The sequence below is a fragment of the Pelecanus crispus genome, chromosome 6, assembly GCF_030463565.1.
Source record: "Pelecanus crispus isolate bPelCri1 chromosome 6, bPelCri1.pri, whole genome shotgun sequence".
NCBI classification, from domain to species: Eukaryota; Metazoa; Chordata; class Aves; order Pelecaniformes; family Pelecanidae; genus Pelecanus; species Pelecanus crispus.
In genome coordinates this window covers 33371669-33387832 of record NC_134648.1, presented here as the reverse complement: position 1 = coordinate 33387832, position 16164 = coordinate 33371669, and the positions used below count along the sequence as shown (strand labels likewise).

General features: G+C 40.5%; 1 protein-coding gene across 4 annotated transcripts in view; it reads left to right on the top strand.

Annotated features, from left to right (window-relative positions):
* Positions 1-464: 464 nt before the first annotated feature.
* Positions 465-16164, top strand: part of RBM25 (RNA binding motif protein 25) — a 35086-nt gene continuing 19386 nt past the window's right edge. For 3 of the 4 annotated variants that reach the window (XR_012831118.1, XM_075712097.1, XM_075712096.1), the window contains exons 1-5: positions 7674-7781; positions 11572-11621; positions 13037-13207; positions 13522-13579; positions 14749-14909. Coding sequence is in view for 3 of the 4 variants with exons in the window: in XM_075712097.1 (XP_075568212.1) it covers positions 7676-7781; positions 11572-11621; positions 13037-13207; positions 13522-13579; positions 14749-14909 (546 nt within the window). In the remaining variant the exon portion in view is untranslated. Of the gene's footprint in view, positions 497-7660; positions 7782-11571; positions 11622-13036; positions 13208-13521; positions 13580-14748; positions 14910-16164 lie in introns of those variants that run through there. The other variant, XM_075712098.1, reaches the window with a different exon arrangement.

The following is a 16164-nucleotide window of genomic DNA, read 5'->3' as shown; positions in this document are numbered from 1 at the left end:
CCCAAGGCGGGAGGCCTTCCAGGGCCTTCACCCACCCGCGCCGCAGCCGCCGGGAGCCCCGGTACGAGCGACGGTATTTGACCTCAAGATGGCGAAGCTTCGGGCCGGGTCAAGGCGCCGCACCGCCTGCCCCCAGCAAAGATGGCGGCAGCCCGGACGCCCTTTTTGGCTGGCTCCCTGCCCTTCTAGCCGCCGCCGCTCTGTGGTTGGGCGCGGCATTGTCTGCGTGCGGCGCGGGAGGGCGCTCTGGCACGTCCGCCTCTATGGTGGCGCGGTGCAGGTCGGGCCGCTGACGGAAGGGGCGGGTCACATGACCCCGCGCAGCGCGGCGGCGGCGGCGGCTCGGCGCGGTGTGTTCGCGGCCTAGTGGCGCCCCGGGGCCTCCCAGCCGGGCCTCAGGCGGCCGAGCGGCCTCCCCCTGCACCATCCCCGACCCGCGCGGCTTGGAGGGGCCGCGGCGGCGCTCCGGACGCGGCTCCTGCCCCGCAGCGAAGGGGTGAGAAGCGAGGGGGCTGCGGGGGGGATGAGAGGGGGAGGGAAGGCGGCGGCGCTTCGGCCGCCCGCTGAGAGGAGGCGCGGCCGGGGCCGGGCCGAGGCCGCTCTGCCGCGCCCCGCCGCCCTGGGCCGTGGCAGGCGCCGGCGGCCTCTCGCCGGCCGCGGCCCGCGCCTCGGCGGGGAGGCGGCGTGGGCCCGGTGGCGGGGTGGGACGGGAGAGCGGCCTCGGGGCGGCGCTCGCGGGAGGGTGGCGGCGGCCGGCGGGGGCCTTTCGCTTCCTCTCCCGCCCAGGAGGCGTGGGAGCCCCTTCCGCCTCCCGGAGGCGCGGCGGGCGGCCGGCCCCGGCGGGCGGGGCGGCGAGCGGAGCCCGTCTGGCGCTCGGGTCGAGGCCCTGCGCCTGTCGGGTGGGAGCGGACGAGCCCGTGGCGGAGCGTTTGCCGGCGCCCGAAGCGGCTCCCCAGCCTGGGCCGGGCCGCCCCGCCGCTGGCTGTGGGTGGGATTTTACCTCGCGGTGCCGTGGAAACGGGTCGTGCGAGGAAACGTTTTTCGATGGTATCGCGGCAGGGAAGTTAATGTCCTTAGTGTGGACTGGGGTAGTCATCTTAAAACACGTGTTAGCAGCTTGTGCGTAAAAGAATTAGAGTGATTCATCCGTGTCAGTAACAGTTGTGATGTGTGTATTGGCATGTTTTTCTCATGATGTCTTTTTCCATTATAGAAAAAGACCTTTGCCTGAAGGAAAAGAGGGGGTTTTGTTTAAATACAACAAACTTCCCGAACACAATTAACTTCTTTTTTTTTTTTTTTTTAGTAGTAGTAGTAGGTCTTGTAGGAAGTGAAATCTTAAAGTTGTATAGTTCTCAGTCGATTCGGATTAAAATGCATGCACACAGATTTTTAGTAATTTTTTTGTGGGGCAGGAAAGCATTGCTTCAGGTATTGCATCACCATTTATGGAAGATGGTCCAGAACAAACTCAAAGAAGGAAGAACTGGACAGTTTCTTACTTTCACTGTAAAGGGGTGGCATTGTATATAGTGCTTCACATTTCTCTGCTTCTGTCTCTCAAGTGCCCATTCACATAAATGTTGTAATGCCACAGCCATGTTTGTGTTTTGGGAAGAGTTAATAGTGAAGTTAGAGTGGAGACTAACTTGTTTGACTGACTAGGGCTTTATATGGGTGCAGAGGCACAGAATTAGGAACTAAATCAAGGATCTGGTGACATGTTTAATGGAGCCCTAGTTAAAGAGCTTTCGGACTGAGGCTTTGGTTTTTGGGTTGCTTCATAATAATAATTTGGGATGCAACTTATTTCATGGCAGTTCATGAGGACTTTCTAGATCACCTCTGAAAAACAGGCTTGAGCAAATACTAGTTTTGTTTGTTCAAAAATAAATATGCTTAGAAAATCTATAATCTGTTTTATCTCTCCTGTGTCTGTTGTGTTTGACATTGATGCCTTGCTTAGCTTGCAGGTAATTTCAGAGAAAACTGAAGGGGTCTATGAGAAAGTGGACATTTTCACTGAGAGAAAGTTAATCAGTTGGCCAGAAATAAAAGATTTGTTCTTTTAGGGAGCGCTTTTTTGTGAGAAGCAATAATACAGAAAGCATCGCCAATGGGTGACAAACTATGGCGTTAGTTATTTTTATAATGGAACAGCTTGAAAATCCATACCTCATATAGAGACTGATGTAAAAGCCTGTGTGATAGTACTGACTTTAATAGGTTGGTTTACTGCATGTTTTCCCCAGTTGTTTCTGAAAAAGCTTTTGTTGCTTAGCTGCACCCATCATATGACACAAGATGTATAAAATTCTTTGTCATAAATTAGAGGAAATTATTATTCGCTCTCTGTGGCCGCCTAGGTATTGACATTAAAATCAAATGCCAAAACATTGTACAATTCTTAATAGGAATTACTCCAATGCTTAGAAAGCATTAGAAACATTGCGTGAAAGCTTTTTTTGTAGGGACATTTCAGTGAAACATAACATGGATATACAAATCAAATGTCTTGGTATAACATCTCTTTAACCAGGTGTTACTAAATAGCATAGTGTTACACACTTAACCACAGGTGTGGATTTTGTCAGGCGCTTTTGTAATAATCTAAATACTAAGATTATAATCAAAGCTGAATTGTAGTTAATTTAAAAAAAAAAAACAAGTTTTGTGCTTACTGTTCCCTTATTTGAGGGACTAGCTTGCACAGCTATTCTGTGCAACTTATTCTAGACTAACTGTACAGATTTTTTTGCGGTGCAGAAGAATTATATTGGGAAAAAGTTGAAGAGAAGTTAAAATCAGACAAAATGAAATTGAGCTAGATTGGCCATACTGTCACTGCTGTTATGATACTACATGTATGTATTATTTAAGTGCATTGTTTATGCATTAAGACTTCAGGATTTTTACAGTTAATTTTAACTTTGTTTAGTATAACAGCAGCTCAGCAATAAGTATTGTAACTGTTTCATGGGGAACTTAACTGTTTTGGAAATGGTTAAAATGTTTTGCAGGTTTTTAAATAAAAGTTATGATGTGTAAAACACAGAGATACTAAGGAGGTTAATTCTGTGACACTGATAGAATCATGATGCTGCCCTGAGTAGGTGATATAATTGTCAGTTTAAAATACATTAGTTACCCGTGATTTTTAATAAACTTACTTTCTGTTTAATGACATATCTCTTCACTCCATTAAAAAGTGGAGTAAATAGTAAATAAAAAGGTTTCAAGAATACTATGATTTTTTAAAAAATTACATTAACAGTGCTGCCAGACCAGTACAATCTTCTCATACAGTCATTCCCCTCTGGGACTTTTGGGAGTTGGAGATAATAAAGAAGCATGGGGCAGCAATGCCTGGATGATGGTGACCCTTGTTTCACAGTAATTCTGAGTTCTGTGTGGTCTCGGACACTTGAGTCTAGCATGCCCTCAGGCCAGCCCTGTGCACTTGCTTAGCTGTGTGTCAGAGCTAGCGTGCTTCTAATAGACAGAGCTCCAGCCCAGCAGGGATAGCACTGAGTCAGAATTAACAAGTCTCGGTGGATTTTACCAAACCTTAGAGCTGTATGGATATTCCTGTACTCTCTCCAAGTTTCAGAAGATTGGTGCAGCTGGCTCTGCGTGGTGTTTGGTTCCACCAGGACTTATTAACTCAGAAGAGCAGTGTATGAAAGCAACTGAACTCCTTCTAGGCCAAAGTTGAACCTGGAATATTATAGCTGTGTTTGTGTAGCACTTGCTTTAGTTAATAGCTCAGGCTGGGTTTGAGCTGGGTCTGCTTAGAGTAAGCTTAGATGTTTTGCCATGCATGACATCATTAATCTGCAGCTTACAAAAATTGCACCTACGTCACTGTTAATTTGGATCAGGAGTGTGCTTTTGAAGGAAGTCTTGCAGTCACCCTCACTTGGGAAACCTTTTTTCACATTGGTTTGCACTGTTCCAGTGGATGAACTGGATTCCTTTTGGATGAAAATATATTGAAAAATGGACTCTTACCTGCAGATGGGCATTTGTTCCAGTGGGATGGACTGCCCCAAAAAAAGTGTAGCGTGGACATTAGGGTCTCAGCTTCATCTGTTCTGTTTAACAGACCCGCTCCTGTTGTACTGCCCTGCTTGCTGGCACAGACGTAGCCTAAATTGACTGCACTTTGAGTCAGAGCCCTGACACAAATCCATCATTTTGGGGGCTGAAGATGTCCTTATTTCAGTATTTACTTAAAGAGCTGCTGGTTAAAATGCAGCTATCAAGAATGCTGCATACATCCAGTTTTACTTGAGGTAATACTTTCATAACTGAGGTTTTAAAAATATCTCAGGACTGTTTAGTTCCTTACTTACATATTTGAGTATATTGGGGAATTTGAAGATCAACAAGTACAATACTGAGACCACAGTAAACATATCAGACACTGGTTGCTGAACTGTACTGGCAGGGCAATAGGACAGTTTGCAGAGAATTTCAAGATACTGTTCTTGAGATTTCTACAAGTGTATTCTACCTAGACCCAGCTTAACATCTCTTAAATTTCCGTACCTAACCTTTGGTTTGTAGTTGCTTACAAATTTGATGTCAGAGGCCCCTCTGACTGGTAGAGTTTCTAAGTTTCTTGTGTGTTCTCTAGCTGCTGACAGAAATAATGCTACGCAGTTCCCTTCATTGTAGCATCTTGGCTGCTGCAAGGAACTCGATGCATCTTCCTCTCTCGTCCAGATCTCTCACTTCTCCAGCGAGCAGTTTCAATCTTGGTATCTGTTGATCCTCACAGTTTTAGTAACGGAAACAGACTTAAACTGTTCTCTCTGCTCATTTCACATTGGTAGTTACATATAGCAGCAAGAAAGAGACCAAGGCTTTCTTTAATTCTAGTGTTTATCTTCAGTGTCACCGACAGCAGAGGTGCTAGGATTGGTCTCTGCAAGAATTAAGTCAGTAACAGGGCAGCTTTCTAGCTGCTGTGAAAATAACAGTACAAATATGGAAGAAATAAGAACAGAGTGCTTCAAGTAAAATTGATTGTTGAAGTCCTACAGATAACGATGTGTTTCACATCCATCTGACTAGAAGATTGAAAGACTAAATTTGATCTGTTCTTACTAACTGCCTTGTTCCTTTTATGCAGTAACAATTACTTCATTGACTGCTAAATCTTCGCTTTTTTTATTTAAATTAAAAAAAAACCCAACTTTGCCTGTGTGCTCATGTGACATCTATTGAGTATGGTATGTTTCATCATCTTTTAACTCAAAGAACTGTTTCACTTCTTAGTCCCTAGGCTTTTTTTTAGCTTCTCCAAAATGGTGTCTCAGATAAAGTGCTTATCAGAGTGAGAGAAGGGGCTGCACCTACAGGCAGCCTGGAAAATTGCTTCTCCAGTTGTTCTTTTTTGTTTAACAGACCGCTCCTTATTGTCTTGGGGACCTCAGATGGTGTAACGCTACTGCAGCCTGTTTAGAACCACCTCAGACCCAATAGCTTACTGCTCTCCCATCCTGCCCCAAAACAGCTTTGAATTTTGTCCAGTTGTCTGTCAGCTTGCAATATAGATAAGGACTGAGAGCCTTAAAGATCTTAATTTTCTGCCTTTCCTGGGACCCTTGGCTGGTGGTTTTTTGGTGAAGAAGTTTCAAATAGTGATATCAAGGTAGCTAAGGGAGTTCTGTTCCCTTCCATATCATCCAGGTTTCAGATTCTAGAGGAATGTTGGCTAATGTGCACGTAGTCTGAAGAGACAATAAACAGTGTTCTTCCAAATAAAATGTTTTGGCAGTACACCTTTGCTGCTTTTCTTTGCACATTCAGGTTTAAAAAGTCAAGAATAACAGAAAGGAAGTGTGTTCTTAGGCATACAGATTCCCCTTCCCGGGGGGAGGGGGAAGGTTTTATGTTTATTATATTGTATGAAATAATCTTTATTGAACTGTTGGTGGAATGCTCACATTTGCTGTTTTGTTTCTCCTACCATCTTAGACCTTGTGTCACAGGAGCGTTTATCTTTTCTCCTGGTGAGATGTTGATGAGTGCCCTTTGGGGCCAATTAATGAATGCCATCATCACAAAGCTCTTGTAATTGATGTAGTTGTTCTTTGGGTGAATTATGCTGTAGGGTCATATATGTGTTCTTATACCAGAATAAATAAGTTCTGGTGTTCAAATGTATTACCAAATACATTTGGGTTTCCCTTTCGTCCTCTCCAGTCCACTATATATATATTTATCTCTCATAGTTGTTTCCAGACTGTGGGAGTAAAGTTTTGCTACATGATTCTCTTATAATAATTTTTTAGCTCTTTCAAATGTATCTACTATTACGGTAGAATACTGATATTAGCTCTTAATTCTACTATTTAAAACTGTCATTAACTACTTGCTCTTGTACATGTATGGAAGGCACATCTGTCTCCAGCAAAGCTGGTTTCTTGTTTCTTGTGCATTCGGTGCCAGGAAGCTGGGGAAAGCATCTTATAATCTACAGGTCTTTTGTATGTATCAGAATTTTGCTTATCATAACACTTTTCTCAAGGCCGCCTGCTTTGGTTTTGGCTCATGGTTGCCTGTTTGGAAAAGAGTTGCAGTGAAGAAATGGTACTGTAGGTTGTAAATGAGTCTCTACAGTCCATTGAGAAACGCAAATGTTTGTGCAGGCAGCTAACTGGACTCTTGTCACTTGTGATATGGTGTGGTTGAGATTCATATCTACACAATCCAGTGTGTATGAAGTTCCTCTAGCGCTTCCTCGCTGCAGTGTGAATGCACCTATATGCTCAGTGGTAATATTGGGGACCAATTTTGGTTATTTTAGAACTGAGGGCCAACCTTTTTTGAAGACTTGACCATGTAAGGTTGCTGAGATAATATAGGAAGCAAGAATACATGCCTCGTTAGTTGTGTTAAGAGTGATCTTGAGTTTTTTATTATGGGGTGGTGTCTGTTACAGGGCCAGTAATAAGCACATAATAATAACCATCTGAATAGCAAATGATGTTAAAACAATCTTTACTCTGCATGGTAGCATATTGACTCTCAGCTCATGGGCTATCATCCAAGTTGAGCTCTAGAAGATGTGTGAACTGGAAAGTTAAAAATAGATCAGTGAATCCTCTTCCAAGCTTTTAACTCTCTCTGTGCTGGAATTTGGGGGTCTTCCCAATGTCATTTTAAATACAATTCCTGTTAATGCTGAGCATTGGGATGTCCCGGTTCTTTCTCTCATCTTGTTTCACAGTTATATTGTGTGCGATCATTTATTGTACAAGAGAACTACTTGCCTTATGGAAAATGTATTAGAAGATTGCTTCTGTTTTCAGATGCTGCAAAAGACAATTTTATTTTAAAGAAACTGTACAAACTGTTAAATGCTGTTTAATTTGTACTTCTTGTAAACCATTGGTATGAGGGGTCAGATACAGTTTTGGTTTTCACTTCATTCTGAAACTTTCGTAGAAGTGCTGTTTTTCATTGTGAAAGAAGACTTCTACATTTGTAACTTAATGAATAGTTGGGGAAAAAGAGTTAAAAATAGTTCTAGTTTGTAGTTGAATGTCCGTATAAAGGTTTTAAATTGTTATGGACGTTTGTCATTTGCACTGCTTTTGTAATTCATGTTTGGGAACTGACTAGTACAAGTTTTCTATCTTTTTGACAGATTGTGACTGGAAGAATGTCTTTTCCACCTCATTTGAATCGCCCTCCTATGGGAATCCCAACACTTCCCCCCGGGATCCCACCTCCACAGTTTCCTGGCTTTCCTCCACCTGTACCTCCTGGTAAGTTATGTTAGTATATGGAAGTGTTGTAGAAATAAGTTTCCTTTTACTATTCTGAATAGTATTATTTACAAAAGTTACTGGCCCTTAATGTATTTCAATAACTCCAATTTGTGTACATAGTAATTGAGTTTCTAGTTCACCCACAGATCATGTCACATGAGCAACTTCTTTTTGGTCTACCAAAAGGTGCTTACTTCTGACCAGAAATCAAACCATTAGAGATAATACTGGACTGTGTCTTGGACATTTTTTTCAAGACTGGAGCTAGGTGGTGATTTTTGTTAAGATTAGATATTCTAAGAGCTGCTGTTCTGACAGTAGACTATGATTTTCAGTTCCTTTCAAGTAAGCCATTGTGATAGCCTTTGGAAACACTTGGGTACACTGAGTGCGTGTGGTGTGAACATACAGGAGTAACTTTCAGAGAAGGTCCAACTTCTTGCATTGTATTTCTGCACTTCTTTTTATAAGTCCCACTTTCTTTTATTCGGCTTTTTACATACTTTCCTTTGTACATCTTGCAAACTTACTGTTACATTCCTCATTCCTTCTAATCTTCCCAAAGTTAATCCCACCGTTTTTTTCCTTGTCCATCTGTAAGATCAGCCTGGTTTTTGCATTGAGGCTTTAATTCGTTGGTCTGGAACCACTTTCTTCCTGTACATTGCCAGTATAGATAACAGTGGCTGGAGGCAGGAGACCACAGAGTGAGTGCGAGAGAGGAATACATCAGAGAATTACCCCTTTAAAATTCATCACAAGGGCTGCAGAAAATAACTCCTGTCTGTAGGTCTTAAGTGGTGTTGTGCACAAGTGTGTTGTAGACAATAAAGGCATTCAAAAATCAGATGGCTGAACTCAGGAATGCTTTGTGTACATCCATTCATCAGGCTAATCCTTACTTGCATTAATTTTTCTAAACTTACTTTCCTGAGATCCGCGAGGTGTTAGCTGTTTTCTGCTAAAGGCAGAGTTCTTGATTAGGTAGCATTCTGCCATCAGAAATTTCAGGTTAAATTTTAAACCCATACCTCTTACCTTTACTAGCTCCAGTTTATATATACTAGTGTGAGAACCACCAGATGCATAACTTTCTGAAGAATATTTTTAAATGCCCGATACAAGTTTCTACTCTGAACATTTGCTCCTTAACATGTGCAACAAAGATCTTTTTGTTCTCTTGCTGTGTTTGACTTACATAAATAGTCTTGTTTCAGTATTAGTAATCCAAACAGTACGTAGAGTGGAGAAGCCTAGTATTAGGTGAGAATTAAATTTTTCTTTGCCCACTAGAAACATGATTTGCTTACCTGTGCAGATAACATATTTTGACATGTAGATATGGATCTCTCACTTCTTAGCACGAGTGTATCAGTAGAGTTGAAAATGCCAGAAATGCCACAGTGACTGTATGAAAGTCTACTCTGAAGTTATTCCATATGTAAGATCACAGTTTTAGTGGCTTATAATATTGTCTTTAGCTAGCTGTTTGGGCAAAATTTCATGGTCTAGTTACCTTACGCAGCCCATAATTTTTTGAAAAGTTTCAGCTAGAGCGGTTTACTTGTGTAAGAATAAAGTTAGGAAAAGTGTTTTGCTTTGCTTAAAAATATGGCTGTTAAACATAAGAAGTTCTAGCATTTCCATCTCTAAATGTGGAGGATTTGATAAGGATGTGATTCTGATAACTCTTGTCATCTCTGAAGATTATCAGATACCATTAAGATGTAAAAAGTTACAGTTCATGTGTAAGAAATGCTGTAGTGGGTCAGACCAGCAGTCCATATAGCCTGATGCATTGTCTGGGCAGTGGGAATACAAGATGGTATTTAGGGTGGGCATGTACACCTGTCTGCTTTCTGAGTCTGTTCCCTCATACAGCTGTAGTGTTAGGAATGTTAAGAGTATGATCTTCCATTTTTCCTTTATCTTTTTCTGGACCTGTCATACATGAACATTTTGATATTTTTTTGAACCTGCTGATACTATCCATCTCCACTGTCGCCTGTTGCACCATATCTGAGAAGTTCATTAACCCCTGTGTAAAGTGCTACTTTCTTATGTCTGTCTTTAAACTCGTTGCTTATTTAGTGTCCCCCTCCTGCCCCAGTTCTGATGTGGGAGTTGGGTGCGTTGTGTTTTGTGGTTTTGTACACCTCTGTTGTGTTCCATGCCTTGCAACCTCCATGTTCGAAGAGTCTCAGAGTGTAGAGGCTTTCCTAATAAAGCAGCTGCTTCAACACTTGAGTCATGCAGTTGCTCTTCTCTAAGGCTGCATTTTGTTCTTGGGTTGCAGAGACCAGGTCTGTAGGCAGTAGTCAAGGTATGCACCTCCACTAGGTTTTTGAATAGCAGCTAAACAATACCCGTGGTCTTGATCATCAATATGCTTGCTGATGACATCCAACATTTTAGTGGAGTTTTTTTGTTTCTGCTGGGCATTGGGCTGATAGTTTCTGAGAACTGTCAGTAATAACACAAGTATCTTTACTGAGTTGTAACTTTAAAATCCAAGTTCAGCATCATGATAATTAAAGTTATAGTAGTTATAAGGCTGCACAACCAGAGCCTTGTCTAGGAATAGTTCCTCCAGTCTGTGAGATGCCATGGTGCATTAAAACTGAGCATGGGAGAGCAATACACCTTTTGATTCTCTGAACAGTTTGGAGGGATAGGAGGTAGTATGACTTAAATATAAAGTGACTGAGGAAGAGGATTGAGTGATGGAGAAAATAAATGATGGAATCAAAGCAAAACCAGAGTGGATGAGGAGAAAGCTGGAGAGGGTGTCTGAGGAGAAATGTTGTTTCAGGATTAAGCACTGGAGAAAGAGGGGGAACAAGTCCAGGAACAGTAGGTTGCAGAAGTTCAGTTAGGATTTTTGAATACAGCGGTAAGAGAGCTGGAGAAGGGAAGGATCAAAATGGAAGGATTGAGAGTGAAAGACAAAGGAAGGTTTTTCTAGAATGAAAAAAAGAGATCTAGGATCCCTAGAGGATATTTCTCTGAGGAACATGAGATTGACTTCATCGTTCTTGAGTCTCAGTGTCTTTACTGGCCAGCAAGTAGTTTTGAAATCTGTTCACTTAATATCTTAAACCTTCTCTAGCAGCTGGCATGGAAAGAAAAACAGCCTTTATTATGAACAGATATTGGCTCACATGATAGTACTTAAAGCTGCCAGTGAATTTGGTAGTGGGAAAGAGGGTATTGCTTGGTTTCACCTGATTAAATATTGTTTTAAATTAAGTTTTGGAGACTGCCAAGTCAAGTATTCAGCAGGAAGGGAGCCTCTGGATTGAGGTTTTTTATGCTGCCTTTATTAAGCTATTCCATAAATAGTAGCTGAAGCCTGGTGGCATTCTCTGTAGGACCTCATCCCTAAGCTGTATGCAGAATCGATTGTGCTATGCAAATTGAGCAAGTTGGGAATGAGATTATCATCTGTAGGACTTTAGCTGCTTTTGCTCTTTATGGAATTCCCTGCCTCATTCATCACATGCCTATCTTCTAGAACAATATTGTGGTTTGAATGTGCTTTGAAAATAATTTGTTTGTGACAAACAAAGTTGAAATGGTAATATGATAAGTGACCAGGATGCATGTGGTATGTTAGTGTACTTGGGCTATGCTTGAATGCTTAAGGAATTACTGGTAATCAGTACTGTGAAATTCTTATTTGACCAAAATTTCTGTTTAGTTTGGAAATCATGTCTGTGATCAGTTCATTCATATTCATCAGTAATCTCAACAGGGCAGATTAATATTAATGTCTTGTCTTTCTCAGGGACCCCTATGATTCCTGTACCAATGGGCATTATGGCTCCTGCTCCGACTGTAAGTATTAAAGTGGGGATTAGATGATAGCAAAATAAAATGGAGGGTAAAACTTAGTAAATGTCAGCAGTATTTTTGTTCTGCTCTACTCCATCAGAATTCATACTAAAGGAAATGCTTCACTTTAAATGCAACTATTATGCAAATATTATGCTAATTGCTGGCCTAGAGAAAGTTTGAAGTAATGGTGAAGAAAGAAGATGTAATTCTCTCAAATGAAATGATTTAGGCTTTGTCTTCCTATGGCGTACTGTGAGATTAGTTAGATTCCAGGTCTCTCACCTTTGAGTTTATTGGCCTAACAGAGTGCTCTGGCGGCATCACCTTGTCCAGGTTTGTAAGGCCATCATGCAGCACTACTGAGTTGGCCAGAAAGACATGCATTGACAAGCTTACAAAGAAGCTCTCTTTCCCCACATTGCAGGGGAAGGAATAGTTGCATGTCATACGCATCTATGGAAGAGCATATGAGAGAAAGGTCTCTTTGTTTGTCTTACTGATTTCTAGTTGGAAGGTAGGTTTATGATTTATGGGGCAGAAAAAAGCGCTCTTTAAAATACAAAGATTACTTCTTGGCTTCAAGGTGAATTAACATTTCTGTGATTTTGCATAAGTGAAATCTCCCCAAAATACTGAATTTTTTGATAGCTTGTATTATCTGTTACAGGAGGATATGTTCATGGTAACTGATGTATTTAAGACAAACATACTGGAACAAATGCATTATTGAGTTTTCTGATTAACATAATTTTTATTAAGTGACACTTCTAGAAGGGCATTTTGAGAAGGGGGACTCAGTGCATACGTACCGTTAAATCTTAGGTGGAAGGGCAGAGGTGCAGCAAAATGGAACAGATGATTGTGCCTATATCTGCATGGTTTATTTTACAAAAGTTTGCTCCTTAACCCAAAGAGGCTTTGGGTTGTGCATTGATTAAATAAAGCAGTAGTGTTTATTCATTCTGTGAAAGCTTTGAAACCTGTCACGTGTCCGTTGAAGCCCTTTGAGTGAGAGTTACTTTTCTGTTTGCAGCTTGCTTTTTACACTGTTAGGTAAGGTAAGGTACTTGAACTTCCAATGACTCTAATGTTGCAAATTAGTTATTTGTAGCAGAAATAATGCCTAATGCTACTATATGCTCACCTAGAGACCTTATATTAGCCGTGTTCAGGTACACCATTTTTTCCTGTCTGTCTTTGCCAGAAAATGGCAATCTTTTTTGTGTTGTATAAAGTGTTAAAGCCTGAACCACTTATTGGTGTCTCACTCTATAAACCTAACTAAGGTTCATATGAAAATTTAATTTTGAAATACATGTGCATCCTCAACTCTTTCGTCTTATGGATTTAAATTAAAAAAAAAAAAAGAAACAAACAAACCCAACACTTTATTTTGCATCTTCTCTTCTTTGTAGGTATTAGTTCCTACCACAGTGTCTATGGTTGGAAAACATCTGGGAGCCAGAAAAGAACATCCTGGCTTAAAGAACAAAGAAAACGATGAAAACAGCGGTCCCACTACCACCGTTTTTGTAGGCAACATTTCTGAGAAGGCCTCAGACATGCTCATACGGCAGCTTCTAGCAGTAAGTACAGTGGACTGCTTGTTAAATTTCATCCCTGGCTGATGAATGAAGAAGTAATGACCCACAAGTAGTGGACTGGAACTAAAAGTAGTTCGTCCCACTCACTGGAATAGCAGTCCATTACACTTGAGTTTAAAGTCAGTAAGTGAAGACTACAGCTTTTTTAAGCTGTAGATGTCAGTGAACATAGACATACTTTATTTTTAGTAGTGTTTACCCTTTTTACATGTCATCTTTTGCAAAAAGTGGTTAAGTTTTTGTAATGATTTGAACATAAACGATAAATATTTAATTAATATTTATCTTTAATGCAGAAATGTGGCTTGGTTTTGAGTTGGAAGAGAGTACAAGGGGCATCTGGAAAACTTCAAGGTAACTGTTCATACTTTTCAAAATCTCTAGTCACACTCTTGTTTTTATTCCCTGTCAGCTTTTCAAATGTCTGACACATTGTTATTCTTCATACTCTTACATTTTAAGATACTGTATATGATACTTAACTGCTAAATACTTCCCAGTAAAGGGCTACTATTTTCTGTCCTTGGAATCAAGATGGAGAAAAATAAAATTGGGAAAGATTTCCATTTGGGGAAAATGTCTTGGGGGGCCTAATTTTGCTCACCCTTCTCTTCTGAGACTGAATCAGGAGTTCATAGACCGTCCCTGAGAAAGGTTTACCAGTTTGGACTTAGCCTCCAAAGGGGTGTATTTGCAACGCTGGTAATAGTCTCTTCTATTACTATGTATTATACTTCTCTGTTAAGGAGGTTTTGCTGATGTAAAATTCGTCTTCCTTCGCTATGGTCAAATTGAACCCATTAATTCTTTCTTGTGACCTTTCTCCAGTGGATACAGGAAACAATTTTGGTTACTATTTTTTGCTGTTAGTGTTTTCATATCTTCTCTAGGTTGTTTTTTCCTTCTCTAAGATGTAATTCAGTTTCTTCAGCTTTCTTATGTATCGTACTTTGTTTATTTGCTCTCATAAGGTGTGTTTCTCACAACTTTCTGTAACTGTTGTGAAGAACCTAGTTTGAAATGCCCCTCTGTCTAGGTTAGCAAGCTGTTGATTGATGTCCTTGGTCTTCAGACAATTGCAAATCCACCTGAGACACGTCATATAGACTGCATTCCTTAATTGACAGACATGCCAAAAGATTTACAAATACAATCATAGAATCATAGAATAGTTTGGATTGGAAGGGACCTTTAGAGGTCATCAAGTCCAACCCCCCTGCAATGAGCAGGCACATTTTCAACTAGATCAGGTTGCTCAGAGCCCCATCCAGCCTGACCTTGAATGTTTCGAGGGATGGAGCACCTACAATGTAGGTACTGCTTTCACCTTATTCACTGGGCTGGTAGTTATATCAAAGACTAACACAGTGAGTGATCTTTCTGACTTTTTATGATGTGTACTCCTGGTTTTAGAAAAAGTGCCTATGTTCCAAGTTTATTGATTCAAAACACTTTTTTTACATGAAGTAAATTATCTGTAGACCTTTAACACTTCTACTTTTCATTTCAATCGTCCATTTCAGCCTTTGGATTTTGTGAGTACAAAGAACCAGAATCCACACTACGAGCACTGAGACTACTCCATGACCTCCAGATTGGAGAGAAGAAGCTGCTAGTCAAAGTTGATGCAAAGACAAAGGCTCAGCTAGATGAATGGAAAGCAAAGAAAAAGGCTTCTAATGGGGTATGTATATAATGTGTGACACGTGTTATTTTGGCAGGAGGGCAATATAACGTACTTGTTAGATCAGATTGTGAGTGCATCTCTTAGTTTCTATTCTTGTCTCTGCCCTTAATTCATTTTAGGATGTCACCAGAATCACATTAATGAGTCTGAAGGTATATTGAAAGGCAGTGAAGTTGTAAGCTCTTAATTCACTAGCATTCAAACTTATCTGTAAGCTACAAATGAATCTCTAGAATTAATTCTGTAATTCATTCTAAAGTGTAGTAATATGTGCTATACCTTGATTCTGTTGCTCCATTTTTGTTTAGAAACTCTTGAAAGTATATGAACTCTAGAAGTAATTGTTACTCTGTCACAGAGTCTGTAAATCAGCTGTCTGAGGAGAATTGGAGTTTCTTTCCCCTCCACTGATTATCTTTTAGAACAAATTAACAAGGAAAGAAGTAGAGCATTCAGTAGATCATGCAGTTATCAGGCAGTGGGCAGCTTACAGACATTAGTAGATGGGGTTTTATACCATTCCTTTCTGGACCTAAGGATCTGTTCTGGAATAATTGCAGATATTTAATATGTGGGATTCTTGTGAGATACAAAGATACTTAACTGACAAATTTGCGTGAAAATGAGTTTTATCTATTTCTTTGCTAAAATAATATATTTCACATCACAGTCAAGTTGTCGGGCTTAGTCTCTAACTATTTTAAAGTTCTGCATATGCCTTAAGATATTACTTAAAACAATTATTTTCTGTAAAGTGTTCAGAAAACTAAAAATACTAACACTGTAGCCAGTAAATTTTTAAAATTCCAATTTGGAATTGTTCTTAAAGGTACGTAAAATACAGTGGGAACACAAGTACTTTTACTTAATTTTATTTAACCAGAACTAGAGGCATAATGATGACTTGAAGTACTTGACACATTTTTGACTGTGTACCCAGTGTATGGGATTAAATGCAATGGCTCAGTAAAGCAGAGTACTAACTTCATGGGGTTTGAATGGAGTAATGTACTGTTAAACTAGGTAAGGATTTGATTTGACTGCCCCTTCCATTCCATACTTCCTTGTTTCCTGTTGGCATCACCTGTAATACTGTGCTTCACAGCTGATATTATAAACAAGCTTAAAGTATCAGTGGAGTTCTTGTACATCTTGCATGAATTTTGTTTTCTGTGAGCTCCTGTGGGTTACAATCAATCCTGGAGGATTGATTGTAATAAAGCAGAGGATACTGTTTGTGGCTTTGGTGAGG